This window comes from Copadichromis virginalis, linkage group LG15 (genome assembly GCF_057382275.1).
Source record: "Copadichromis virginalis isolate Kocher_CV1m ecotype Utaka linkage group LG15, C_Virginalis_male_GT1.1, whole genome shotgun sequence".
NCBI classification, from domain to species: Eukaryota; Metazoa; Chordata; class Actinopteri; order Cichliformes; family Cichlidae; genus Copadichromis; species Copadichromis virginalis.
The window spans coordinates 13,844,112-13,871,050 of NC_140632.1; the positions used below are offsets into that span (position 1 = coordinate 13,844,112).

General features: G+C 38.2%; 1 protein-coding gene across 1 annotated transcript; it reads left to right on the forward strand.

Annotated features, from left to right (window-relative positions):
* The first annotated feature begins 3,127 nt into the window (after nucleotides 1–3,127).
* apobb.1 (apolipoprotein Bb, tandem duplicate 1) lies at nucleotides 3,128–23,400 on the forward strand. The gene is made up of 29 exons (XM_085432046.1): nucleotides 3,128–3,212; nucleotides 3,887–4,055; nucleotides 4,345–4,377; nucleotides 4,480–4,592; nucleotides 4,685–4,830; nucleotides 4,913–5,060; nucleotides 5,174–5,326; nucleotides 5,594–5,718; nucleotides 5,821–5,906; nucleotides 5,999–6,443; nucleotides 6,559–6,673; nucleotides 7,165–7,311; nucleotides 8,350–8,561; nucleotides 8,638–8,833; nucleotides 8,918–9,097; nucleotides 11,676–11,870; nucleotides 11,960–12,127; nucleotides 12,218–12,423; nucleotides 12,628–12,810; nucleotides 12,899–13,029; nucleotides 13,489–13,699; nucleotides 13,786–13,958; nucleotides 14,285–14,445; nucleotides 14,571–14,680; nucleotides 14,769–15,142; nucleotides 15,378–21,074; nucleotides 21,165–21,276; nucleotides 21,445–21,631; nucleotides 22,171–23,400. Exons 2-29 carry the CDS (start codon nucleotides 4,001–4,003, stop codon nucleotides 23,155–23,157), a joined length of 11,049 nt encoding a protein of 3,682 aa, XP_085288172.1. The 5' UTR covers nucleotides 3,128–3,212; nucleotides 3,887–4,000; the 3' UTR covers nucleotides 23,158–23,400.
* Nucleotides 23,401–26,939: the final 3,539 nt, after the last annotated feature.

The window sequence follows — 26,939 nt, forward strand, 5'->3', positions numbered from 1 at the left end:
TATACATCGGTGAAACCAAACAACCTCTGGCTAAGCGAATGCCACAACACAGAAGAGCCAACTCTTCAGGCCAGGACTATGCAGTCTATTTACACCTACAGGCCAGTGGCTACTCTTTCAGTGGTGCTGAAAGGTACTGTTTCTAAGTTTGGGAAAACCTGCAGTCAGCTGAGACTGAAAAAGTCACTTAGATGAGTGACAAAACGCTATGTCAACATGATTGAGCATGCATCAAGATATCCTATACATAATCTTTCTTCAGAAAACTCCTATACAAAGCATTGTGCATTACCTGTACTTTAATTCACACCTATGACACTGATATACCAATAGAATAATCTATGGTTTGTGTTTGCTCCTTTGAAAGGGGCCAAAATGAAAAGCTAGTAGTAAGGTTATACTTGGAGCTATAAACTGTTCTGTCAGAAACAGCATTAACCTGACAGCAACTGGTATCAACTCTCTTCAGTAATACTGTTAAATATCAACCATTTATATGCTAGTTAAATAACATAATTTTTATAAACATAACTCAGACAGTCAAAAAGCTTCATGGTGCAACTGAACAATGTAACATAGAGCGGAGCAAATATATCACTAGGGCCAAAACTGGACGATATTTATTTAGCCAGTGTTTGTTTATTTGCTCATGTATCGGTGTTGGTATTAATAATAGTTGATAAATGAAAATTTTGGTCTTCATGCAAATAATGCAAAAATTCTTGCACATGGGAATCTTTTATATCTTTTATCTTTTTGTATATGTGATACATTTTGTCCTACTGGAATGGTTCTATCAGTGGGGTTAGGTTGATCTAAACTGCTATCTGCTACTGACAAAGCTGACGAGCAATATAACTTTAACTGATTATGCTGGTTTATGACACAGCAATATTCTGAGCATGACTTCATTGTCTGGACTTTTAACCAATGTTTAAACCATAAGATTGACAAATAGGTCAGTAAACAGCAGAAGAGTTCAGCGCAAACTGTATTACACAATTGACAGTGTTGCAGGGTATTTTTTTTTCAATACAATATTTTTTTATTCATAAGTAATATTAACATTAATGGTACTAATAATAATAACAATGACATGTAATGACATATAAAGGACTGCATGTTAGACACAGGCGATGGTTAGCTCAGTCTGCTCACAGAAAAAGCTCCTGGTTGGGGTCTTTCTCTGTGAGTGTGCATGTTCTCCCTATGCCTGCATGGATTTCCTCTTGGTACTCTGGTACCCACAAACAAGAGATATGCTTGTTTAGTTAACTGATGACTGAAGAACAAAGAGACCTTCTGCCATTTTGGGCTATTTTGCTGAAAATGACAGGAAACTGCAGCATCACATAAGAGTACGCTCTAAAAAAAAAAAAAAAGCCCAAAAAATATTTTGTGATTTTTTTCCTTTTCTACTGAAAGTGTGTGTTTTTTTTCATATATGTTGATATAAAAAAAAATAGAAAACTGAATAATTAAATAGCACAATACAAAAAACACAGTTTTACAATAATGTAAAACACAGCCTTACAGATAAAGGAACACCAGGAGATTTCTATATAAGTAGACTGAGCAGGAGAATAAAGCTATAATCAAAGTCTAGGCTGATTTAAACCCTAAAAAAAAGTTCCATGATTAAAAATCTACCAGTAATTTAAAAAAATATTTTTCCAGTAACTGTTATTTTTTTCAATGGATTTGCACTTTTTGCATCTGGATTTCTTTTCAAATAAAACAGCACAAAGCGCAGGCAGCTTATAGGTACTTATAGACAGATAAACATGGCAAACTAGGAAACAGGGCAGGACTACAAAGAATCCAGAAGAATCCATAACTGCACAGATTACATGATGATACCAAGTGTGGCCACATCGTTTCCTCTTAACTATTACACCCCCACAAAGATACTGATAGATGAATTTTCCCCCAAAATGTATTACTGTGGAAGAAGACCTGATATTTTCTGAATACACTGATGGAGTGATCATTACAACATTCAAAGCTTATGTTGAAAACTACTAAGTACCTCAATCCATACTGTTTATTGGGAAAATTGATTCACTAACAGGATCCTAGACTACATTGTAACATCTTAAAAGAAAGAAAGAAAGGTGTTTTCCTTCTCTGAATTCTTTGTCTCGTTCTTGACCTGATTATATCTTCCATATAGTATGCAGACTCCAGAAGCTGATTAAAAAACAAAGAAATGAATGGAATGGTTAATTATAAAGTCCCTGTTACCTGCAGAACATTAAACTAAGACAAAGACACACTGGATTAAAGAAAATGGGGAATTTATAATAATGTAAACATAAGAGTATTTTGCATTAAAAACAGTGACATTAGTAAGAATGAATTTTTCTATTTGTCATATTACTGTTGTGTGCGTTGCTGGTTTTGTGCAAAAACACCAGAAACAGCTACCACTAAATATTTGAAGTATTTCAAATATTAGCCAATATGTTTTATAAGGTTATATAGTTTGAGTACTGTTACTTATATATACATTGGTAACCTTTTTAAAGTACACAGACTTACATTAAGAATCGTTTTGGTGATTCATGTTGTTTAACTGCTGAACAGCTAGAAAAAGTCCAGTCTCAAGTACTTAACAGGACTTTACACAGAAAACTTGCAACTTAGAAGATCATATAGTTTAATTCAGTTAGAATATTGTTATTACAAAAGAAAAAATAAATAAGCTTTAAATTTAAAATGGAAAAGGACAAAAGTGTTCGCTTTAAGCTCCCTTTGGACTCTGTGTTAGTTCAAACATTATCAGCATCCAACAAAAAGTACTGATCAGGATATATATTGCAACAGACCATTACACAATGTTTAGATGTAACTCTGAGATCAGTGCACAAATAAAAAAAAAAGACAATTTCATGTTTTCAAGTATTTGTATAGTAATGGGAAATGTTTAATATAGTGCAATATAAATGATTGAAGTAAACACCATTTACAAAAAATAATAATAATGCTTAAGACAGCTCAAGGTTATTGCTGTTTATTTATTGCATGTGCCTTTCATGCCACAAACAGAATAGCAGACCCTATTCAAACAACTAATCAAATTTTGCAGGAACCTTTGAAACTTTGTAGCTCAAAGTTCAGTGTCCCAACCCAAATCAAGGTCTGCAAATGTTTTTGCTGTTGTCATTTTTGGGCTGTGGAGCAGAAAAACAAGCATCTAACTTCATTACGCTGTAAGTATTATTATTTTTGTTGGTTGGTTGGTTGGTTTTTGACTGTAAAAAGTAAATGTAAAGCAACATTGCCATTTTAAACAATGTGTATAGTGCAAATATGTACAGGAGTGCATTTATTATGTTATATAATCTAAGATTTTTTGCTAACTTAAGTGTTTTTACGGCAGTTTTTACCAATCACTGCAGCCTAAAATGAAGCAAGTAACACTAGACAATTAATGCTACCTTTTTAATCTTGAATTTTTTCAATTTTAATGTGTGCAATCTCTCTGTCTATGAATCAACTGGAGTATTTTAGAGTGTAGAATTGCTCATTAAATCTATGCCTTTATACGCATTCACAATCACTAACTGGAAAGTGTAAGAAATAATATGAATTGTTGGTGGTGGGTTATTAGCACACTATTAAGAATGTAACAGCGTGAAAAATAAAAACAACGCGAAAACTAATTAGTAGCTATTAGATGATCTCTTAAGACTAACCCTTAATATCCAATCAGTGAATGACAAACCACATTAATAAAAGAAGATTTTTTTTAACACAATACATCCGTTTTCCATGTCTCGTCTTTTAGCTCTAAGTGTGTTTTAAACCCTTTTGCCTTTGTCCCTCCACACACAAGAGGGTCGGGTGGACTTTGAGCATTCAAAGAATTGTCTGTGCCTCCCAGTCTCCCAACAGGGCCCACCTGAGAGTATAAAAGTCTCAAGCTGAAGTACAAAAAAATCAGTCTCATTTCGGAGTGCTCGTTGACCCAAAAGGAGGGGGCTTCAACGAACCAATCATGGGGGACTCAAAGCTCTGCCTTTTGCTGCTCCTCAGTACATCTGCCTTGACTTGTGAGTAGTTCCTAAATTCTTTCAGTTTAAAAAAGTATTTTTTACAGCGTTAAAAAGGTTGCAATAGATATCAGTGTACTGTAGTCTTTGCAGAATTGTTGAATGAAGGTTAAAAAAAACATGCAACAAGTACAAAAATTGGGAAAACACAAAACATCTGATGGTACTCACCTATGTGTAAATCCTTGCTAGGTTATTATTAGGCTTGGTAGATGGGTTTAAGTTGTAGTGCACTGCGTTTTAGTTGTATTACAGGTGCTAAAGCAAATGATTAATCTTTGTTTTCCAGTTGCACAAGATCGGGATCAACCAACCTGTCTCTGTAAGTTCATTTTGATGTTGACATCAAGTTTGCACAGTAGCAGTAGTTTCCAAAAGATAACTAATAAATGATTTCTCATTACTCTAATCTCATCTCTCCTAGTGGCTCAAAGGTACAAGAGCCTACACAAGTATGAATACCAATATGAAGCTGAATCTCTGAATGCTATCAACGGAGCCTCACATCTCAAGAATGGACACAAGGCTTCCTGCAAGGTATGAGAAACACCTCACGATGATGCTAAATCATCAGTTTTCCCCTTTCCAATCCATGTATTTCAGAAAAAGAAATTTCCCTCCTCTCACAGGTTGAAATTGAAGTGCCTCAGACTTGTAGTTTCATTGTGCGCACTACTGGCTGCAGGCTGAGTGAAGTCGTTGACACGGACACACAGGGTAACCCTGTGTTTGCCAACAGCCCCAGCTCTGATGCCTTTGCTGCTGAAATGGAAAAGTATGTAATTTCTCCATGATAATTTAAACCATTGAAAAAAAAAAAAGTGGTATATTTGGAGACTGTGCACTGTTTTTTAAAGGTATCCCCTGAGGGTCGTGATTGAGGGTTTGTATGATGTGAAACTGTACCCTGAGGATGGTGAAACAACAACTGTCCTGAACTTTAAGAGGGGTATCATCTCTGCACTGGCTGTTCCTGTGCTGGAAGAAGACAAGAACAAGAATATGGTACAACACTTTAACAACATTAAACCACATTTTATATTTATTAAAAATGGTTTCGTAATCATATATTATACATCTTTATTTAGTTCCTCTAATCTTTACCATATTCGCTGCAGCCTACAATTCACGGCAACTGCAAGACCCACTACACAGTCAATGCTAGAGAAGACATTGCAACTGATGTCAGCCTAAACAGGGATCTGTCCAGATGTGACAAATTTGTCCCAATGAGAGATCACACCAGCCCCTTGGCTCTTATCACCGGCATGGTAAGGCACCCAAAGACAAGCTGTGAGCTGAAAACTTTAAACACTATGACAAATCAAAAGAGAAACTCTACCTTTGTTCGTTGTACTGTGGTATTAATGTGTCTTAACACACTGGTGGTTAAATTTGAGCTATAATGGAAAGAAAAGCCGAATTGAGTATCTTTTAAAAAAAAAAAATTGTAATGCCTTTACTTTTGCAAAAGATTACACAAAAATGTGCCAACACAAATATCCACAATGCTAACATCCTCATCTATAACTTTTAAGCACTACCCTCTTGCTCAGCTGATCAGAAGCTCCCAAACCTGCAATTACAGGTTTGACAATGAGAAAAAACACATGACCTTTGGGTCCTGCACCGAGAACCACATCCTCATTCCCTTCTCATATAAGTAAGTCAAACCTTGTACTAGACTCTATTGAATGCTCTGCTATGTAAGTACACACAGGGATATGCATTTGTTTTGTTTTTATCCCTGTTTTCTATATTTAAGGAGAGAATATGGAGTTGCCAATGTCGGAAAGCAAGAGCTCACCGTGGTTAAAGTTTCTCCTCACAATGACAGAATCTTTGCTCACGGTAAGCCTTTTCTGTTTAATTTGCTTTGTTTTGATTTGTTATAACCACAATGTAGTGCAGACTCATGATAATCTTTTTGTTTGTCTGCTAAGGTGTCATTGTCAAGGATCTCCACATGGAGGCTGTTGAGGACAAGAGTTTTGTACAGGATAAAGATGCAGTTCTGAATCTCCTGAGAGAACTGGACACTCTGTCTGAGAACGAGGGTGAGAAGAGAGCTCCCCTGTTCCACAAGCTTGTCTCAACGGTCCGTGGAATGAAAACAGAAACCTTGAGCGCGGCACTCCCTGAGGCTCTTGCGGTATCCCGAGTCCTCACCTACCAGGTACTGGCTCAATGTGGAACGCCTGAATGCAGCAGTGCCATCATGAAGATCCTCAGGACCTTTGACACCAACACTCTTGAGGTTGATGCGACTGTCTTTGCTTTGGGACTCGTGTCCAATCCTTCTGCACTCTTGATCCACGATATGCTCGAGATGGCCAAATACAAACCCAGCAAGCCTGTCATGTATGCTCTGAGCAATGTTGTAAAGAGGTACGCAAATTAAATCAGACTTTATTCAAGGGAAGATTTATCAATAATATTTTACTAGATCTTTCTTTGTGAAATACATTTTAGAGGCTAAATGTTGTGTTTTTTCTTTTAACAGGTTTTACAAGTCTGAAGGAAGGCAAATTCCTGAGATTCACTCTGTTGCGGAGTTCATGGCTTCCCAGTTGGGTGATTGCTCTGGAGACAAAGACAAAACTTTTATGACACTCAGGGTAAGTATTCTGCCCATAACTTCAAATTAAAATACTGTTACTGTAGAAATAAAGTTAGAGAATTACTTTTATGATAATTATGATTGTTTGAAGCAAAAATATATCAATACATATTGAATCTTGATGATACAATGTTTTTATTAGCTAGGTGGTTGCTAGGCAACAATGATTACAATGTAACATCTGATATTGAACCTTTAGGGTTCTCAGCTGTACCTGTCTGCCTATTTGTTTTCTCAACTCCTGATTGTGTTGGAGTAGTTCGCGACTACAGAAGCAAGCAAACACACACAGACACAGATTTCATGTATTATAGCAAAATAAACAGAAATCAATGATATACATTTAAAGGGTAGATCCTTTGGAGCAACACGCTAAAATTGCCCATTACAAAACAAGATATCATAATCTCACCTGTAGAGCATGTTGAAGCATGCATGAATTTTTATTCTTCTTCATGTGTTGATTATTTGCTTTACTTTTTATCTTAGGTTATTGGAAACATGGCTCCAGCTGTGGTACCTGCTAGTCCAGCACTCAGGACTGCTGTGATCAACTGTGTGAACAAACCTACAGCTTCTCTGGCCGTGCAACAAGCTGCAATTCAAGTGTACAGGCTGACCCCTCTCCCTGAGGAGGTAACCTATTTTTAAAAAAGTTTATTTTAGAAATTCTTGAAAAAGTAGTTCTCAAATAGTTACCTAATCACTTGCAGAAATTGTTTATTTGAAGAATTTCAGTCAAGATTTACCGTGCAACAAAGCACAGATAGAGCACTAGTGAAGAGTTGCAACTCAGTGTAGCATCTGATATCACTGATAACAAAAATGTATTATAAAAATTATCACATAGCAGGAGTATTAAATGAAATTTTTATGAAATTCGACAAAGTTCTGTGCGAACTTACAACATACATGTTTCCCTTGGATAACATTATTAGACAACACTACATACAATTTCATTGCTATGCAGATGACACCCAGCTTTATTTATGGATAAAGCCAGATGACACATGACTTGTAATGTTTTCTCCTGAATTTACCTTTTGACCAGGATATGTCCTTCAGTGTGAATATTAGACAAATATCTCAGACCTCTTTCTGCTTTCATCTGTGCAATATCTCTGTAATTAAAAATATCCTTACTCAGAATGAGTTGGGATACATACACTGTGAGCACTTCTTCACAATTCTACTCATCTCTTTTGTCTTTCTACATCATGGGCATGAATGTCATGTTAATTTTATGAGTTTAATGATTCCTTTAAATGCCAATAAACTACCAAAAGTATATTTGAGGTGCATCTTTCTAAGGGACATTTAATCAAATATTTATTGGGGTGTATTTATACTTGTATGCATATGTTTGATCCTGTGTAGATAATAGAAAATCTGAAATAAATTCAAATTTGTGTCCCCAAATCTTGTTTTTTAAAGACTTGAAAGATGTATGTTGTACATTCATTCCACCCTGGAAAAAGAACATTTCAAAGAAAGCATTACAAGTCCCAAATTACTGTGACATTCATGCCAATAACGAGTACATGTAAACTTTTAACCAACACTCTACCAATGCAGCATGTCATTAAATTTGGTGTCCTTTCAAGTCAGACCCATATAATTTATTTATTTATTTATTTTTTTACACTAATTTTTTTTTATGTACTTTGGGCACAGGGCAGAGAGGAGTTTATGCAGGTTCTTCTGGACAGCACTAGTCCCATGCAAAAACGTATTGCTGCATATCTGGTACTTATGAAAAATCCTCAGCTAAGTGAACTTGCCCGGGTGCAGAATGCCTTGCCCAATATACAGGACCAACAAGTCAAGAGCTTTGTCATCTCCCACATTACCAACATTTTGTCCTCATCTGGGTCAGAGACTCAAGCGTAAGTGAGAATTATTGGTAATTAGAAAGTTGTTATTCTAATTCGGTGACAATAACTCGACTATTTTTTTCTACAGGCTGAGACATAAGCTTCAGGATGCCATTCAGGGTAATGAGATTGGGCCCATTATGGACCCCACAAAGTTCTCTCGCAACTATAAGTTTGGATCTTTGGAGGGCAATATGATCTTTGAGGGTACAAGCTACCTGCCTAAGGAGGTCATGCTTGAAATGACTCTCAAGGCATTTGGCTATGACATTGACATGGTGGAGGTAATGATTTTGGGCCATTTACTGCAAATTGAGACACTGCTTTGAAATGTTCGGTTTAACAGAATAAATCTGTCACCTTTGAAGATCGGTATGGAGGGGACAGGATTTGAGCCAACTGTTGAAGCTTTGTTTGGAGAAAATGGATTCTTCCCTGACACTGCCATGCAGACTATGTATTTTGTGTCTGACAACATGCCACAAAGGATCCGCGAGGTCATGCAGAACGTGATCCCTGCTTTCAAGGCGGACCGGATAAATAGACAGGTATTTCAGTTGGACACCTTTCACCACAACCTAGAAAACCCTGTAGCTAGCCTGGCCCCAGCAGTCAGTGCAGGTGAGGGTAGCTTAGCCACCATTCGCCCTCCCCCAGCCGACTGTCCCGAGCAGCCATAGAAAACAGGCTGGCTAGGGGACCACGAGGAGGAAACTTGATCCTAAACAGAAACCTACACACACGTTGAGGAACAAACTGTGGATATTGGTGAATCTGTTTTGAGAAGTGTGATGTTAGAGACACCTGCAGCAATAGTCAGTTATCTTCCTGGGGCCAGAGCAGGCGACATTGAAGGAACCCTGAAACTGCTCTCTAAAGACAAACGTAGACTCAGTAAAATTATAATTTATTGACTCCCAGTTCCATAAATTTGACATCTGGTGTGTAACGTTGCTAACACATGTTGGACTCTAGCTTTCTCTGTTTCCCTCCCCAATCAGATTAGGAGTGACATGTTTAGCTACATGTTGTCCTTAAATTGCCCTCTATCTGAGTGGTGTCCATAAAACAACGTGCGTTTTATAGACAATTAAGAAACTTTCTGGTGAATACCTGGTCTTGTTAGAAGGGATAGCATCCATCCCGCTTCAGACAAAGCAACTCTGATTTCTAGAAATCTGGCTAAATGTATTAAATCCCCAAAAACATGACTATGCAGAATTTAGACCAGGAAGTAGAATTGCAGTGTACACCAGTCTTGGTCAAGTTACTTGAAAAAAGTAATCAGTAACAAATTACTCATTACTTCCCCCAAAAAGTAATCCCGTTACTTTACTGGTTAATTATTTTCAAAAGTAATTAATTACTTAGTTACTTTTTAAAAACACGATTTACAACCTGAATAGGTGATAAAGCGATAGATCTTTCAGCCCAATTCTACTTTTTCTGCATAATCCATCATATAAAATGTAATCAAATGGAAAAGTCTCTTTTTAAAACTTGTTTTATTAGTTTTAATCTTTTAAAAATTGTAATTATATGCAACATTCTCTGACTGGAAGAAATTTGTTTAACATTTAAACCTATTTTCTGCACATTCCAGCACATAAAATAAAATAAAATATTTTTTTGTGTTTACACTCACTCTTTCAAATAGATGCAAGTAAAACACAACAGAAAATAAATAAAATCAAAGACTCAGCGGTCCTGTTGCTCTATTTTCACCTGTAAAGCAGGAGTAGGGTAGGCGGAGGTTTACCCTGGTGCAGGTGTGCCGCTGCAGGCAGTTGAAGAATCCGCGAGTTTCTCTGTGAATTTCCCATTACGTCGTAGCGCACTCAGTGCTTGCTTGGAAGTTTAGGGGGTTTTTTCGCAGTAAAAAGAAGTTTTCTTCCCAGGCACAACAGACACTAATGTTTTTGTCACTTTTTGTGGAATCAAACTCAAAATAAGGTCAGTACTTCCACGCTTTAAACGCTGCATGCTCATACTCTCTCCCACACTCGATATATTATCCATTGTTGATCTGCACACAGCTGTTATCACGAACGTCGCACTCGCTTATATCACTGTAATGAGATATTCTCGCAAAAAAAAAAAATCACGGTTTTAGTAACGCTGTAACGCAGTAACGCAGTGTGCTTATGGGAAAGTAACAGTAATCTAATTACTTTTTGCAATAGTAATCCCTTACTTTACTCGTTACTTGAAAAAAGTAATCGGATTACAGTAACGCGTTAACGCCCATCTCTGGTCTACACACATATCTGCATCTTCTCTCCTCCTGTTCTCTCCACCCCATCCCTATACCCCTTGATACTGTTGAGCACAGTGTTGTATTAAAAAGATTACAGCATTCTGTAGGAATTAAAGGTACTGTGCCACAGTGGTTTGAATCATATCTATTAGATTCCAATTTGTTTATGTAAATGGGGAGTCTTCTCACACGCTGAGGTAAATTACGGAATTCTACAGGGTTCCATGCTAGGACCAATTCTGTTTACATTACATTGCTCCTCTTAGGTGTAGCATACATTTTCATTACTATGCAGATGATACCCAGCTCTTTCTATCCATTCCCTACTTCTAAACTGATGTAAAACTTAAAAACCTTAGAAAAATGGTCTCTAATAAGATAACTGCATGAATGGCATTGACCTCCAGTGACACTGAGGACTCTTATGGTAATTTCTAACAAGGATATGTCCTTCAGTCTGTATATTAAATAAATATGTAGGACTTCTTTCTTACATTAGTGCAAGATCATTAAAAAAAATAGGAAAATCCTGCCCCAGAGTGATGCTGAAACACTAGTTTATACACTTATTTCTTCTTTCCTGGGCCTGGTTTCTTCCGGTTACAAGGGAAGATTTCCTTCCCACTTTAGCCAAGTGCATGCTCAAAGGGGTTGTTCGATTACTGGAGTTTCTCTATATTAGGGTCTCCACCTTATAATACCTTACAATACACCTTGAGACCACTGCTGCTGTGATTAGGCATTATATAAAAATTGAACTGAATTGAATTGAAGAGCAATCTGTTTTACGTTAGTCAGACTTTAAATTAATTATGAACTCTTTCAGTGGGTAACTTTTTAAATTGTTTGCCTATATTTTGGCCTCCTAGAACCTGATGAAGGAGATCGGACAAAATCTCAACAAACTGGTGAGAGAGCTGAAGACCATGCAGTCTCCAGAGGCAATGGTTTATCTGAGACTTTTGGGAAATGAGCTGGGATATCTGAAGACCAATGAAATGGAGGAGATAGCCTACTCTGCTGCTACGATGGTCAACAACATGTTAAAGATGTTCCCAACTGATGTAAGATAAAGTTAAAGGACATTCACAGTGAGCAATCAATTGCTAATGATTTAAAGATTCTATTATACGTGTGTTTTTATTTTCCACAGTTAATTAGAGCACTAATGGTGAACTCTGACAACACAATCTTTGCCCACTACATCTTCATGGACAATGAGTTCTTCCTGCCTACTGTCACCGGTGTGCCTCTGAGGATTGCACTCTCTGGTACTTTTACACCCGGTATCAAGGGTGGACTGAGGATTGCTCGTGACATGGTAATCCTCCATAAATATATTTAAATGCCACCTGTCATTTTTTTTCACCACATCATCACAGGTGTTAACCTTTCTCCTGTTTCCACACAGAGTGAAGTGACCTTCATGCCCTCTGCTGGTATTGAGTTTGCAACTCAGATTGGCTCTCACATCCCTGAATATGTCAACTCTGGATTAGAAATGCACACCAACATTTTCCATGAGAGTGGCCTGAATGCCAAGATCACCTTTGGTCGTGATAATATTAAGCTGACCATCCCTGCTCCAACAAGTCCAACAAAGCTCATCAAAATTACGTAAGCGAGAGCTAGACCTTTTATATATTATGTAACTTTTCTCCAATATGAATGCAGAGAAAACAGCTGATTAAATCTTATCTTGAATTATAAACTGGCCAATGTTTGTCAAAGTAAAATAAACAAAGCTTTGTTTATATGTATCTTTGATTAAATTCATTTAGGACAGAATTATATTTTTCCTTTGCTACAATTCCTACTTAGAAACAACCTTGTGGCTGTGACGGGATCAGAGGTGAAGACCATCCCTCCTATGGTGAGGGACAAGGTTGATGTTAGTGAGTGTAGTCCTGCCTTTGTGGGAATGAAATACTGCACTGCTCTGCAATACATTGACGCTTCCTCTCAGGAGACAGTGCCCTACTTCCCCCTCACTGGAGACAGCAAGTTTGTAAAATATTCTTAACCAACAGAAAATAACTGTGTCTTAAATGTAATTATTTCATAAATAAATACTGTCCATTTAACCTAACAGATATGTTGTGGAGCTGCACCCAACTGGTGAAGTTTCCGAGTACACAGCCACTATTGCCTATGAACTCCTCAGCGAGGCAGACAATGACCGGCGGAAAGTTGATTCCTTGAAGTTTATTCTAAAAGCTGACGGTAATGTACAATATTTGATTTTTTTTTTTCCTTTTGATTTGTTTACAGTTAAATCATAATTTTTTGGACAAAGACAACATTTTTATAAATTTGTCTTCTTACACCACCACAGTGGATTTTAAATTTGAATGCTTTAATTCAAAGGGTTTTAACAAGTTTTGCATTAACTGCTTAGAAATTGCAGAGGTTGTCATACATAATCCTCCATTTTCAACAGCTCAAAGTTGATTGGACAAACTACCATAACTGTAATCATCCACTTGCACTGTGAAGACCTGTACAATCAGTGGCAACCCTGCAAACCTGTCCCATAACATTGCCTCCAATAGGTTTTACATATTATGTGGCATGCTTTGGAGCTTTTTCTTTCCTTCCCATACTTTTCTCTTTCCATCATTCTGTTGTCCAACAAATTATGGATGTAACTGTAACTTTAGTCATTCAATTGGTCAACAACAGGTGCAGAGCCTACAGAAGCCACAGCAGTCATGATTTATAACAGAAGGAGGCATGTCATCAGTGCCGACATCCAGATCCCCGACTACGATGTGGAGGCTGGAGTTAGGCTGGGTGTTGTGGATGGAAACACAAAGGGCAGAGGAACTCACGCCATCTTTCTCAATTTTTTAAACAAAAATGTTCTTCAGCTCTCCCTGGTTGGTCGTGCCAAGTAAGAAAGCAACTACAGATCACACACACATATTTTTTTTTAATCTCACTGCTATCATTAACAGCAAGATGTATATGTTCTTTCAGTCTGAAGGCTATGAAGGAAGGTATGCTCCAAGTCCAACTTGTGGTCCCATCAATCAGTGCTGATGCTACTGTCACAGCTACAATGAAACGTGATGAAGAAGTGGAACTGGAGCTTGAGAGTGAAATCAAGGTCATGGATGCCAACTCTCAACAGAAAATCAATATCAAATATGGTAAATTGCTTTTTCAGTTACAGTGTTCTAAATGTCCCATCACAAGTTATTTAACAGTTGCATATTGTTGCTTTTTTGTATCAAGGTATGAAAAATGACATCCTCCTATCTGTAGAAATATCTGTCACTTCATCATAGTTAATAATTGCAGCCTAAAAAATTGTTTTACTGACCATTTAAAGGCAACTATGATCAAGACAGAGTGACCCATTTCTAATAGCTATATGCAGGTTATGATATGATCTTTAAAATAAACAATCTGAATTTGATTTTTCTCATAAAGTTGTTCTGGATTTTATTCAGTGCTCTCTTCTTTATCATTTTAGATGCCACAAAAATTGAGGTTGAGGTCAAGTCGGATGTGAACGCCAAGACCACCATGTTGCCTAAAGGCGACTTGATTAAAAATTATGGCAATGATCTTCTTGACATGCAAGTGGCACAAACTGACATGAAAGTTCGTCATATCTTCAAGAAGTTTGTGGAGGTACATACATATTTGCTCAATTATACAAGTGTTTTTCTTAAAAAAAACATGAACTCAAAAACATAGTACTTTATTAATCCTAGAGGAAATTTTGTAACAGTATAATAATGGTTATCTGTTTTTAGGCAGCAAACAATTACATGGAAAAGTATGGTGCTGATTTCCCTTACATTCAGAACTTCAGATTGCCTGAAATGCCAGAGATTTCCCTACCAGAGACACTATTCCTGAATACGTAAGTGTGTTAAACCTCATGGTAAATATTAAAACTGTCTAATTTTTCTCCCTAAACAACCAGATATTTACTTTTATCTTTTTAATAGTGAGGCAACAGCCATCTATTACATAAACAATAATCGCTTCACAATTGCTATCCCTGTGCCACTTGGAGGAAAGTCAACAGAAGAGCTTAACTTCCCACCAGCTTTGACCACACCAGGCCTGTCTCTACAGCAGTATGGACTGGAAATCCCCTCTATGGAGATTTCCATCCCAGAGTTTGTTGTTCCTGAGAGCATCACGCTATCTATTCCCTTGTTTGGTAGAGCTGAGGTTTCAACAGTGATGAAAAGCAACTTATATGACACAGAGGCCTCTGTGGCTTTCGGCGTAGACCAAGATGAATCACAAAGCTACTCAGCCAAGTTTGTCATCAAAGGAACCTCCCCAATTGACATTCTTTCAATAAAGCTTGAAGGTACTTCACACTGAAGATCACTGATAAATTTAAAGTTGCTAATGTGTAGTTCAAATGAAGTGCTGTTTTTTGTGTTGGAATAGTTTTCAAGAGATTCTTGATGTATATATGGATATTGTATACAAGCAAATGGATCTTTTCTGGTAAAGTAGTCACCATAGGGATTCTGAAGTTATTAGTCAGCAATTAAGCATTTTTTTTGTTTTTTGTCCTTGTGTGTGTTTTTTTAATCTAGGCTCTGGAAAAGTCGCCACTACCGATTCCATCAAAGCCCAATTTGAAAGTTCTTTGGCCCACAAATTCGTTGAAGCCAGGATTAGCATTGTTGAAGATGCAATCATCTCTGATGCAATTAATTTGAAAACAAACACCAAGATAGAAGCCAGAAGTCCACTTGGTTTCAGTGTTGTCACAGAGCACACTGGTATGGCTGGAATAAACCATGAGGAAATGTCTGTTGACAACAAATTTCAGGTGGCATTTGAAGCTGGACCCATTTATGGCAAGACTCTCTCAATCCAGTCCTTAACCATCTTCCCATTCAGGCCAGAAGTAAAGTTTGATTCTAATTTTCAGGTAGATTCCACACTTGTTAAGGCCCTGAATGTAATTACAGGAACCTATATCAATGGGGAAGTCTCAGTTGCGTCTAAAACCAGTGCCTTTGATGTCATCACTCACAATGCTGAGCTTTCTATCAGAGATAGCAGAGTGAAACTGATATGTGCTGCAAATGCCCTTGCTCTTGGCATGAAGATGCAAAATCAGATAGAAGCCTTTGCTGGTGCTGGTGAAGTCATCTTGAGGATGGAAACAAACACAGACTACTCTGAAAATCATGTTTACTCTTTGCTGACCGCCTCTCTTGATGTCAATGGTCTGGCTATAAATAGTGATGCCAATGTGAAGCTTCTTGAAAATGAGGCTACTCATAAGGTCATTCTGAGAATGAATAAAGATGGTTTCACCACAAAAGGAACAACTACTCTCCATAGCCCGCTGTCCATGGAAAACACCTTTGATGCCGAGGTTGATGCTACAAGAGCTACTCTAGCCATTACCAACAGGGCTGCGATGTATGAAATCAAGGTTGACAACACCAACAATTTTACCTTAACTCTCTCCGGCCTTAACTTCAACTCAAAGGCTGAAGCCTCTGCAAGGGATTATGCCTCTTACACTCATGATATCACCTTCGACCTGAACCCCCACAGTGTTTCTTCAAATGTTAACAACAATCTAAATCTCCTGAGTGCTAACTTTATTAATCAGGCACAGCTGCAGGTAGGGCTTGGCAAGATGGATCTGAGTGGAGTTTTGAAAGCCAACAATGGTGAAGAAGAGCTCAAGCACACCTATCAGATCAGTTATGGTGACATGAGTGCTAATGCAAAGTGCAGCACGACTGGAAAATTCCTTGGAACTCACATGAACCACAACACTGAAGTTGAAGTTGTCGGCCTTGTTGCCATGATTACCAATGATGTCCGCTTTCACTCACAACCGGTGCGCTTAAGCCACACTGTGCGTTGCAATATTGCTCCTTTTGATTTCAACTTGGATGCCATATTGAATGCTGAAGGAGATATGGCCATTTATGGAAGAGAGAGTGCCCAGATCTACAATAAGTTTCTCTTTAGAGCTCAGCCCATGGCTCTTGCCAGCTCAAATGAAGGCAGGGCATCCGTAACCCATCAACTGAATAATGGGTTTTCCCTTGAGACCACATTTGACAACAAGATGATTACTACTTTGTCACTCCAAGAGCAAAGGACTAGTTTTAAATTCAAGTCTAAAATGAATGAGCACACCTTTGATCAGAACATAGATGTTTATAACACTGCTGAGACAACTGGAATTGAGGTTTCTAGTACAATCCTTACAAACATTATTAACACAGCTTCCACAGACAACCAGGAGTTCACTGTCTCTGGCTTACTCAAATATGACAAGAACACAGATAGTCACATAATTCAGATTCCAAATCTGTTTGCCCTCCTGGAACACATCAAGGGATTTCTTTTGAATGTTGTAGATGAACTGCAGCACTACATCAACAATGATAATATAAGGGCTAAAGTTGAGGCTCTCCCGCAACATATAAGTGACCTACTTACTGAATTGAATATAGAAGGCAAGATAATTCAACTGAAAGAGCTTTTCAGTCATTTAATTCAGAAATATACTATCTCCATGAATGATGTGGAAACATTTTTGAGGAACCTAAATGTTACTATTAAGAAACTACTAGCTAATCTCTCTGTTTACATCCAGAACTTTGTTGATGCGGTGAATGAAACTATTTTTAGTGGCAATTTCCCTGAAACCACCATTCAAGCAATCCAGGAATGGCTGAATAACCTTAATGAGGAATATGATATCGAGCCCATTATTGAATATGCAACTGAAACCATAGGAGAAATCATTCAAGTCTTTGACTTGGAAAGACTAAAGGGCAGCAGCTTTGCATTCCTACATGATATTGCTGGCAAGGATGAAATCAAAGCCAAACTACAGTCAATCCTCAGAGGTATAAAAGAAACATTGGAGATTTTTGTTGCTGAGCTAAAGAGCTTCACGTCATCCTTAAAAGCTCATATCGAGTTATTAACGAGCTACATTCCCACGGAAATTGTCAGCCACATAACAGATTTTATTCAGAAAATTATTCAGGACTTTGATATTGTAAATAAGCTTAACACAATAACTTCCAAATTAAGTGAACTGATTGCAAAGCTTGAAGCTGAAAAAAATTTTCAAGCAATCTTAGATAAAGCTGTGGAGGTCGTGAAAAACATCAAGATTGACGAAACCATCACTAATCTCGCTACTGTCATAACAAACTTTTATCGTTTTTTAATGGATTGCCATGAGTTTACTATCCACTACTGGAAAAGAAATGAAGTAAAAGAAATAATTCAGGAAATTAACATGTTTATTGAAAGGATTGTGGAAGAGCTTCAATCGTTTGATTATAAAAACTTCCAGGACTTTGTTAATCTGTCTGTACAGATCATGAATGAGATTATTAGAAAACATGAAATTCTTCTTGGGGCAATAAGAGATTTTGTCAATACGGTGTTATTGTCTGTTCGAGACCTTTCAGAACACTTAAGAGAAATCAAAGTAGCTGAAGTTTTTAAAACTCTAATGGATATCTTCGATGAAGTTGTGTTTAATACTCTTAAGAGAGTTGCCCAACTTGTCAAAGACAAAATTACAAGCCTTGATATTCCAACTCAGCTTGACATCCCCGAGTTCACTATCTTTGGGTTACACATTGTTAAAGCCACCACAATCTCCACTGATGACATCAAGCAGAGAATTATTGAACTTATTGATTTAATTGTAAATTTTAAGATTAGCATGTTTGACATGGATGCTTTCTTTGGAGATTTGACGATGAACTACTTTCCTTCCATCCCTGAGGTAACCCTCCCAGAGATCACTCTTTCTCAGATCTCATTCCCCAAAATTCCACAAGTCCCTACAGAAAAACTTGCCAAGTTTCTTCAAGTCCCTGAAATAAGCTTTCCAACCATTCCAACTGAAATTGTAGTCCCATCTTTTGGTAAACTCTTTGGTGAACTCAAACTCCAGACTCCCATCTACACAATGGAGACATCTGCTGAGTTTAAGAACGCAACTGAGAATGCAATGACGCCTCAATTCAAGGGATTTTTCACTTCCATTGGAAACTCTCCAAATTTTGAAATTCTCAATTACAAACTAGATTCCACTGCTCGCATTGCAATCCCAAAAATGAGACGCGTTGTCTTTGGAGAGACAGTAAAGTTCAGGCACAATTTTCTTGGAGTTGAACATCAGGCATCTGTGACTCTCTATGGCCTATCAGCTCAGGCCCAAGCAAAGACTGGAATTAAGGTCACTACTAGACCTTACACTTCTACCTTTGTAAACACAGCCTTTATTGCTAGGGAAGGGGGAATGACTGCTTCTCTTGATACAACATACACACATTTAGTGGACATTCAATATGACAAGAATGTCATTCTCAGTAATGAGGTAGCTCTAAAACAGAAATCACTTGTTCGCCAAGATGGCTACACACTTACTCTAACAGCTGACAATACAGGAACGTTTAATGGTGATGACAGCCACAACAGCAAGTTAGAGTTGTCATTTTCTCCCAGCATTGTCACCATATCTTTCAGTGGTGACACAGACTGTTCCATGTTAAAGATGAAACAACATATTAGTGCTGAAGTTAGCACATTTTCCTACTTCAAGTTTAATGTTCGCAATGAAGCAGAAGCACCAATTATTAAGAACAGTCTTCTTGTTGCATCTGGATATGCAAACCTTCATGACATGAAGGTTGAGTTGAAAGCAAACAAAGACACAGAACTCTATGGTGCAGTCACTGGTAGACTTTCCAATGCAATAAGCGTTATAGCTCACCCTGGTGAGTTTTTCTTTGACTTTCAAAACAAAGGAAATGTTAAGGTCAACAGTTTTGAATTTTCGACTGCTAAAATAGAACTACAGAATGATTACTTGGCCCACATCAGTCCTGACAGTCAAAAGATGAATACAGTCATTCTGACTCGTTTTAACCAGTACAAAATCTTGTACAACTTCACTCTTGAAAATAATGTAAATGAAGTTGGAATCTTCGCTGCCATGGAAAGTGAGGCCAGTCTTGACTTTCTGAAATACCCCATCAGTATTCCTGAGATTGATCTGCCTTTTGTTGACTTTCATACTCCTGCCATCAATGATCTGAACTTGTATGATCAGGCTGGATTGGACAACATTTTGCCTACCACTGACCAGTCTCTGGATGTGAATACTAAGATTGTTTACCAGAAAAGCAAGGCAGCCCCGCTTGCTGATATGATGGGCTTGATCCAAATTCCCTATGTGGGCAATCTAATAACAGAACTCTCTGTCAAGTCTGCCATTATTAATCTGATTGCTAATGCCAGAATGTATACAGAAGATGATCTTGTGTTCCGTCTTGAAGCTACCACAACCTCTATGTTTGAGGACCTTCAAGTCAAACTTGCTGGCACTACTAGTCTTACCACCAAGAGGGGATTCAAGATGGCTAACTCCCTGTCCCTAGAAAACACTCGTATTGCAGGAACTCATGACAGCACCATCACTCTGAGCGCTGATACTTATGATACTGAAGTCTCTGTGGCAACAGTTGCAAATATTGCCCTGCCAATACTAGACATGCAAGCAAACCAAAAACTGGATGCAGACACAAAAACCAAAGCAAATGCTATTTCCACCTTGAGGATAAGTGGTAATTTGAATATTCCTGTGATCAAAACTGTTGGAAAGGCTGAGGCAGACCACAGTCTGAAGCTTGAAGGAACCTCTGATTATATTTCCATGGAGTCCTCTACTAGAGCAAACATGGATGGCACAGTCTATGAAGACTACTTTCTTTATGGAATGCTAGATAACAAAGCTAATGTGTTCCTGAATAAAGACGCCCTGCGCTCAACTTCTAAAGTTATTAGTGATACCAAGTTTAACCATGGTACAACCAAAGTCATTGATATGGATGTAAATGGGGATCTTTCCATTGAAGCCTCCATGAGCCATTTGTATGCAGTGCTGACGTATACTGGCAACAATGAGGCAAACCTGTTCAACTTCAATACCAAAGGGATTCATATTGCCCAAGCCAAAATGGATTTTGCACCAGCCTCCTTGACTGTTGATATTAACATTGACGTGTCTCAGCCAACCAACATGGGTGACTTTGCTCTCTCTGAGAAGACTGTTGTTGAAGTAACAGCTACCAAGCAGCACATCTTTACTAATTCTACGCTTGTCAGCCCACTGTACACTACAAGCATGGCAGCTGAAGTAGAAAGCCGTGCTCCTGTCATCAGAGCAGTTGCCAAGTCCTCTGCAACCTCTGCTTTTGTGATCTTGGAATACAACATGGATGGTGAGTTGATTAAAATTCCCTAAAAACTTCTGTCTTTATCTTTTTTTAAGCACTGTTGAGCACTAAATTTGATGCAATTTCTTTATATAGCTTCTTCTACTGTAAACTTTGAGAATGAAGCTTTCAACATGATTAGCCAAATCACACTGACACATGCTGACCTGACTGTGAATGCCAACCATGCCATTATGCAAGCTATGAGGTAATAATCAATATGTTTGTTTTAAAATGTGTTATTTTAGGAAAATGCACAAAGCTATAATTCATGCTTTACTATATATTTTCATATGTAAATTGCATATTTTTATATCTTTTGCATGTAACAACAGATGAGGAGCAATTGTGATTTCAATATTTCCTTTTGTTCCAGTGTTCAACAACATGCACTGAACGTGAACTTCACCAGTCATACTTTCACTGATGTGAACCTTCAATATGCTACACACAGCAATGGTATCAGTGCCTCAGTATCTTCTCCAGCCACTGGCCTTCTGGGCCTTCAGTTCAGTCGTGCGGTCCCATCCCAGATGAGTGCAAAAGTCTATGGCCGTTACCCTGTAAGTATTGTTAGCAAGATCATTTTAATACAATGGACACTAAGGAAGAAAGGCACTAGATCAAATGGCTAGACAGAGAGATGTGCGCAGATCACATGTGTGTGAATGAGAAGGAGACAAGTGGAAGGGTTAAGAAAAACAAGGTGTAGATGGGTAATAGATAGACCGTAGATGTCAAGATTTTTAGGGGCAACGCAGGTTGTGTGGTTTACATACAAAGTTAGAGACAGGATTGAGATGGTACAGAGGAGGGATAGTCGATATATTGAACAAAAGTTGTTAAAGATGCAGTTGCCAGAGACTAGGCCCTCAGAAGAGGTTTATAAATGTATTAAAGGAAGACATGGAGAGGGCTGGTGACACAGAAGAGGATCCCAAGGATAGTATGGTATGAAGGCAGATGAGCCACTGTGGCGAACCCTAAAAGGAGCAGCTGAAGAAGGAGAAGAAAAAGAAGAATGTCAGTACAACGATAAATTAAGATTTTGGTTACTAAATGTTACTTTCTTTTGTTTTGTTTTGTTTTTTCTTTTTTCTAGTCTGCCCCAGAGGTTGATGTTGACATCTTGGTCATCAGATCTACTCCCAAGGATAACGACAAGATGAATCTACAGATTGTTTACAACATGGAGACACCCACAGCAATACTCTCTCAGATCAAGATGAGACTTCCTTCCATAATTTCAACATTCAAAGACTTTACTGACAAGTATCAGTTCACAGGGTACATGGAGATGTTAAAGGACTCTGTCATTAACCACATCAATGAAGTCTATAATGCTGCAACCAATTATGATGTTCAAATGAGCCAGCTGTCAATTTTCTTCAGGAACATAATTGTACAATACCAGAAAACTGTCCAGGTCTTCCTAAATGCTGTCATTAAGGTTTTAAGGGAGACCAGGTTCAAAGTGCCTGGGTCAGATGAGACGACCACTCTCCCTGAGGTCTTAAAGAAGCTATCTAGCAGCATTGCTGCTATGCTAGAAGTAACCATTCAGATTATCTATGAAAAAATGGAGGCCACCTATAACTTTTTTGTTGAAAGGTTGAGCAATGTGAAAATGCAGATGCCGGTTGGTGATGCAGTCACTGGAGGGCAGATCATAGATCAAGTCAAAAAAGTTTCCAAGAAAATCTTTGAGGAAATGGTGAATTTTGTAAAAAACATGGAGAGTCTTGACACAATGCTAGTGAAAATAGGTGAGACCCTGGAGGCTATTGTTGAGAAATTGCAGGAATTTGTAGACTCTCTCAAGTCAGATTATTTAGATGAAATGTTTGGCAATATCAATCATCTCTATCGTAACTTTGTCACGGTCCTAAAGAACATAGTTGACCAGATCTCTGCTATGGAGTTCAACATGGTGTGCGAGTACATTATAAATGTGTTCATGTATGTAGTATATGAGTTCAATAATATGGTTCAGGGGGTTCTGCAGCAAGCTTCTGAGGAAGTTCAAGCCCACGTGACAGTCAGAGATGGAAAGCTTGAGATTGACCTTCCATTTCACTTTCAACAGTAAAGCATCAAAGAGTGAAGCCTAAGTACATAGGAAACACTACCATCCATTCAGAGCACATTCTTGGAAAGAATACGGATAAATAGCTTTTCAATATTTATAACAATAAGTTCAGCAGATACACCGGCTACACCATTAATGAAGATGGATTATTTTGTAGAAACACATGTAGAACATGTAAAATGTTGTTCAAACTCACCTTCCAGCATAGACTGAGAAGCATTAATAAAATCCATTAATGCAGTCTGTAAATGTCGGATTTATTGCTTTGTGATTTTTTTTATTTACATCCAAACTTAATTAATTAGGAAAACTGTCAAACTACACAAAAATAATTGTCTATGTTAAACTGTATCTTACAAGAGTGATCATCAGAACTGTCCGATAATGTCACTGTAGTTTGAATAAATATTCATATCTTTTAATTTCTTCAGATGCAACATTAGCTTCAGATATGGAGATCAGGACAAAGCTTTACATGAATTTCTAAAGCTGAGGTGTTAATTCATTTAAAAAATGGGCACATTGGAAACTGGGACTGTTGTAGAGGGCTGCAGGAAAAAGATTAACTCAGTTCTGCTCAATATTAATTTTATCTCTTCATAAACTGGTAAGAGTAGATTGACAGTTAAGCAATGAGAATATGAAATGAAAGGTAAGAATAAGAACATTTTATCAGTGTTTAATCAGCATTTCCAATAACAACTAGGAACAAAATGTGCAAGCTATAGCAAAATTTCAAAGACTTTAATTTTATCTATTGCTATTTTACTTGTAGTTTAACTACTTCATCTTCAGTTTTTCCAGAAAGTTTTTCTTTCTCCATGTTCTCAATGTTCTGGACTTGAATAATCCAGTGGAAATTTTATTTATATAGCACTAGTTCACAACCACAGTCACCTCAGTGCACTTTTTAGTGTAAAGTAAGGACCCTACAACAGGGGTCCCCAATCCCAGTCCACGAGGGCCAGTGTCCCTGCAGGTTTTAGATGTGTCCTTGATCCATCGCAGCTGATTTAAATGGATAAATTACCATCTCAACATGTCTTGTTCTCCAGAGGCCTGGTAATGAACTAATCATGTGATTCAGGTGTGTTGACCCAGGGTGAGATCTAAAACCTGCAGGGACACCGGCCCTCGTGGACTGGGATTGGGGACCCCTGCCCTACAATATTAGAAAGAAACCCCAAATAATTACATAACCCCCTTTGAGCAAGTACAGTGGCGAAAGTGTGGATGAATACTCCCTTTTAACACAAGAACCCTTCAGCAGAAACCGGCCAGGGTTATAACATCTGGAGTAAGTCTCTGGTTAGATACGATGTTCCTGAGATTTGTTTGGCGAATAACCTCAGTTTTATCTTTTATCTGAAGGGCGACCGTGGCTCAGGGGGTTGGGAAGCGTATCTGTAACCGGAAGGTCGCCGGTTCGATCCCTGGGCTCTCTGTCCTGGTCGTTGTGTCCTTGGGCAAGACACTTTACCCTACTTGCCTACTGGTGCTGGCCAGAGGGGCCGATGGCGCGAAATGGCAGCCTCGCTTCTGTCAGTCTGCCCCAGGGCAGCTGTGGCTACAACCGTAGCTTGCCTCCACCAGTGTATGAATGTGAGAGTGAATGAATAGTGGCATTGTAAAGCGCTTTGGGTGCCTTGAAAAGCGCTATATAAATCCAATCCATTATTATTATTATTATTATCTTAAATTAGAAGCAGGAGGTGAGACGTAATCCAGGTCTTTATGTGATTAGACTTTAAACTCTGAGGATGCAACAACTAAAACAGTTGTTTTTTTACTTTTCCAATCATGGTGGAGAAGACAAAGAATAAGGTTTTCAAATGAATTCAAACTATTTCTAGGTCTTTAATTACCTGATAGCCTCTAGTGAAGAATTTCTGCCACTCCTCTTCATCGTGCGCTTTGAGTATTCTCAGATTTGGAAATGTAAAAAAAAACACAGTGGAAAGTTGATTATCACTGAGAGGGGGTCTGTTTCTGGATTTGTTAAACTTCATTATTTCATGCATTTATTACTTCTGGGCTCAACACCTCTAATCCGGGTTTTTCTAAATGTTTTTTTAAAAGCCCTCAATTGATCAAGAATACTGTAGTGAGAGTAAAAAGAGACTAGAAAGGGACTAGACGGAGAGACCATATTTATCCCATATCAGCTTCTTGTCACTGGCTACCTGTTAAATCCAGAATTTGATTTAAACTTCTTGGCGATAGTCAGAAATAAAAGCTCCCTTTTAACAGGAAGAAACATGCAGCAGAGCCAACTTCAGGGAGTGTTCAATGCAGCCACTATATGTGATTTCTTGTCTGAAAATACCGGCTAACTGTTTGCTAAGCAGTAGTGAAAATGTGAAAATGGAATGTAAAGTGCAAACAGAGAACTCTCTGGATGTAAAGTTGCACATTGAGACATGTTGATAACTCTAATGGCAACCAATTTCACCTCGCAATGCCCTGCAACCATTGAGGCAATACAGGAAACCTAGAAACTTGTAGTTGCTAACAGGTTTCTAGATGCACCCTTATTATTTATGCACCCTTCAACTATGTTATAAGTTTCAATGTTGCAGACTATGTCCACCAAAGAGCCGCAACTTCCCAGTTGGCAGCAGATGTTTAAAACACCTCAAAGACAATTACCAGCTGATCCAAGCAGGTCCAGGAGAGAGTGTCAGTATATCAGTCAATATACCAATTTTTAAATTGCTAAATATCTGTGTTTGGTATCAGTTTTCAAAATCCTATATGAAGCATATATAACACATGGCCCTATAATTATCTTAATATTTCAGCTTTTTGGTTTTCATGCTAATAATGCAGAAATGCTTGCACATGGGAATATTTTATATCTTTTTTTCTATATTCCGTAGTATGTGATAGATTTTGTCCTACCGCAGGGGTGGGCACCTCCAGACCTCAAGGGCCGGTGTTCTGCAGGTTTTAGATCTCACCCTGGGTCAACACACCTGTATCACATGATTAGTTCATTACCAAGCCTCTGGAGAACTTCAGGACACATTGAGGAGGTAATTTAACCATTTGAATCAGCTGTGATGGATCAAGGACACATCTAAAACCTGCAGGACACCGGCCCTCGAGGCCTGGAGTTGCCGATTATATATACTGCAATATTCCATTACTCAAAGTTTAGATTCAGCTACAGATGACGACAGAATTATCCACCCCTCCCCCCATTCTTTTTGCTGGATAACAATCTGCAGTCAATTGTTCTAGTTTTTAACAAATCTCGCACACGTCTCCAGAGCAGTCCGAGCCCTTTCTTCTTTGGCGAATATCTAAGCTACTCCAGATTTGATGGTATTCTGACATGAACTTTGATCTTCTGTTCACCCCACAGATTCTTATTAAATGTGCCTTCTGCACCACAAACAGGACTGTAGACCCTATTCGAACATCACATTTTGGAACCTTTAAATCCCTGCTTTAAAGATGGACATACAGTGGCCCAGGGAGGCCAAACGGACTGCAACTTAAGAAAACACCAGCAATAAGAAAAACGCTGCAAAAGCACACAAAACAAAAACAGAAATAGGAAAAACGACAACGGAATTAGGAAAAAAAGAAAACAGAAACAGGACAAAACTGATTTCTAAAAGCACAAGGGAAGTGTTTCTGGGGAGACAATAACCCGACGGACCAGTTGCAGGAACCAAAATATGCTAAGAATTGCGCTGGGAGACACTTAAAAGAAGTGGAGGATCTATCGGTTTTGTGAGGAAAGAAAAGATGAGAGGTAAGTGTGTTAGCCTAAC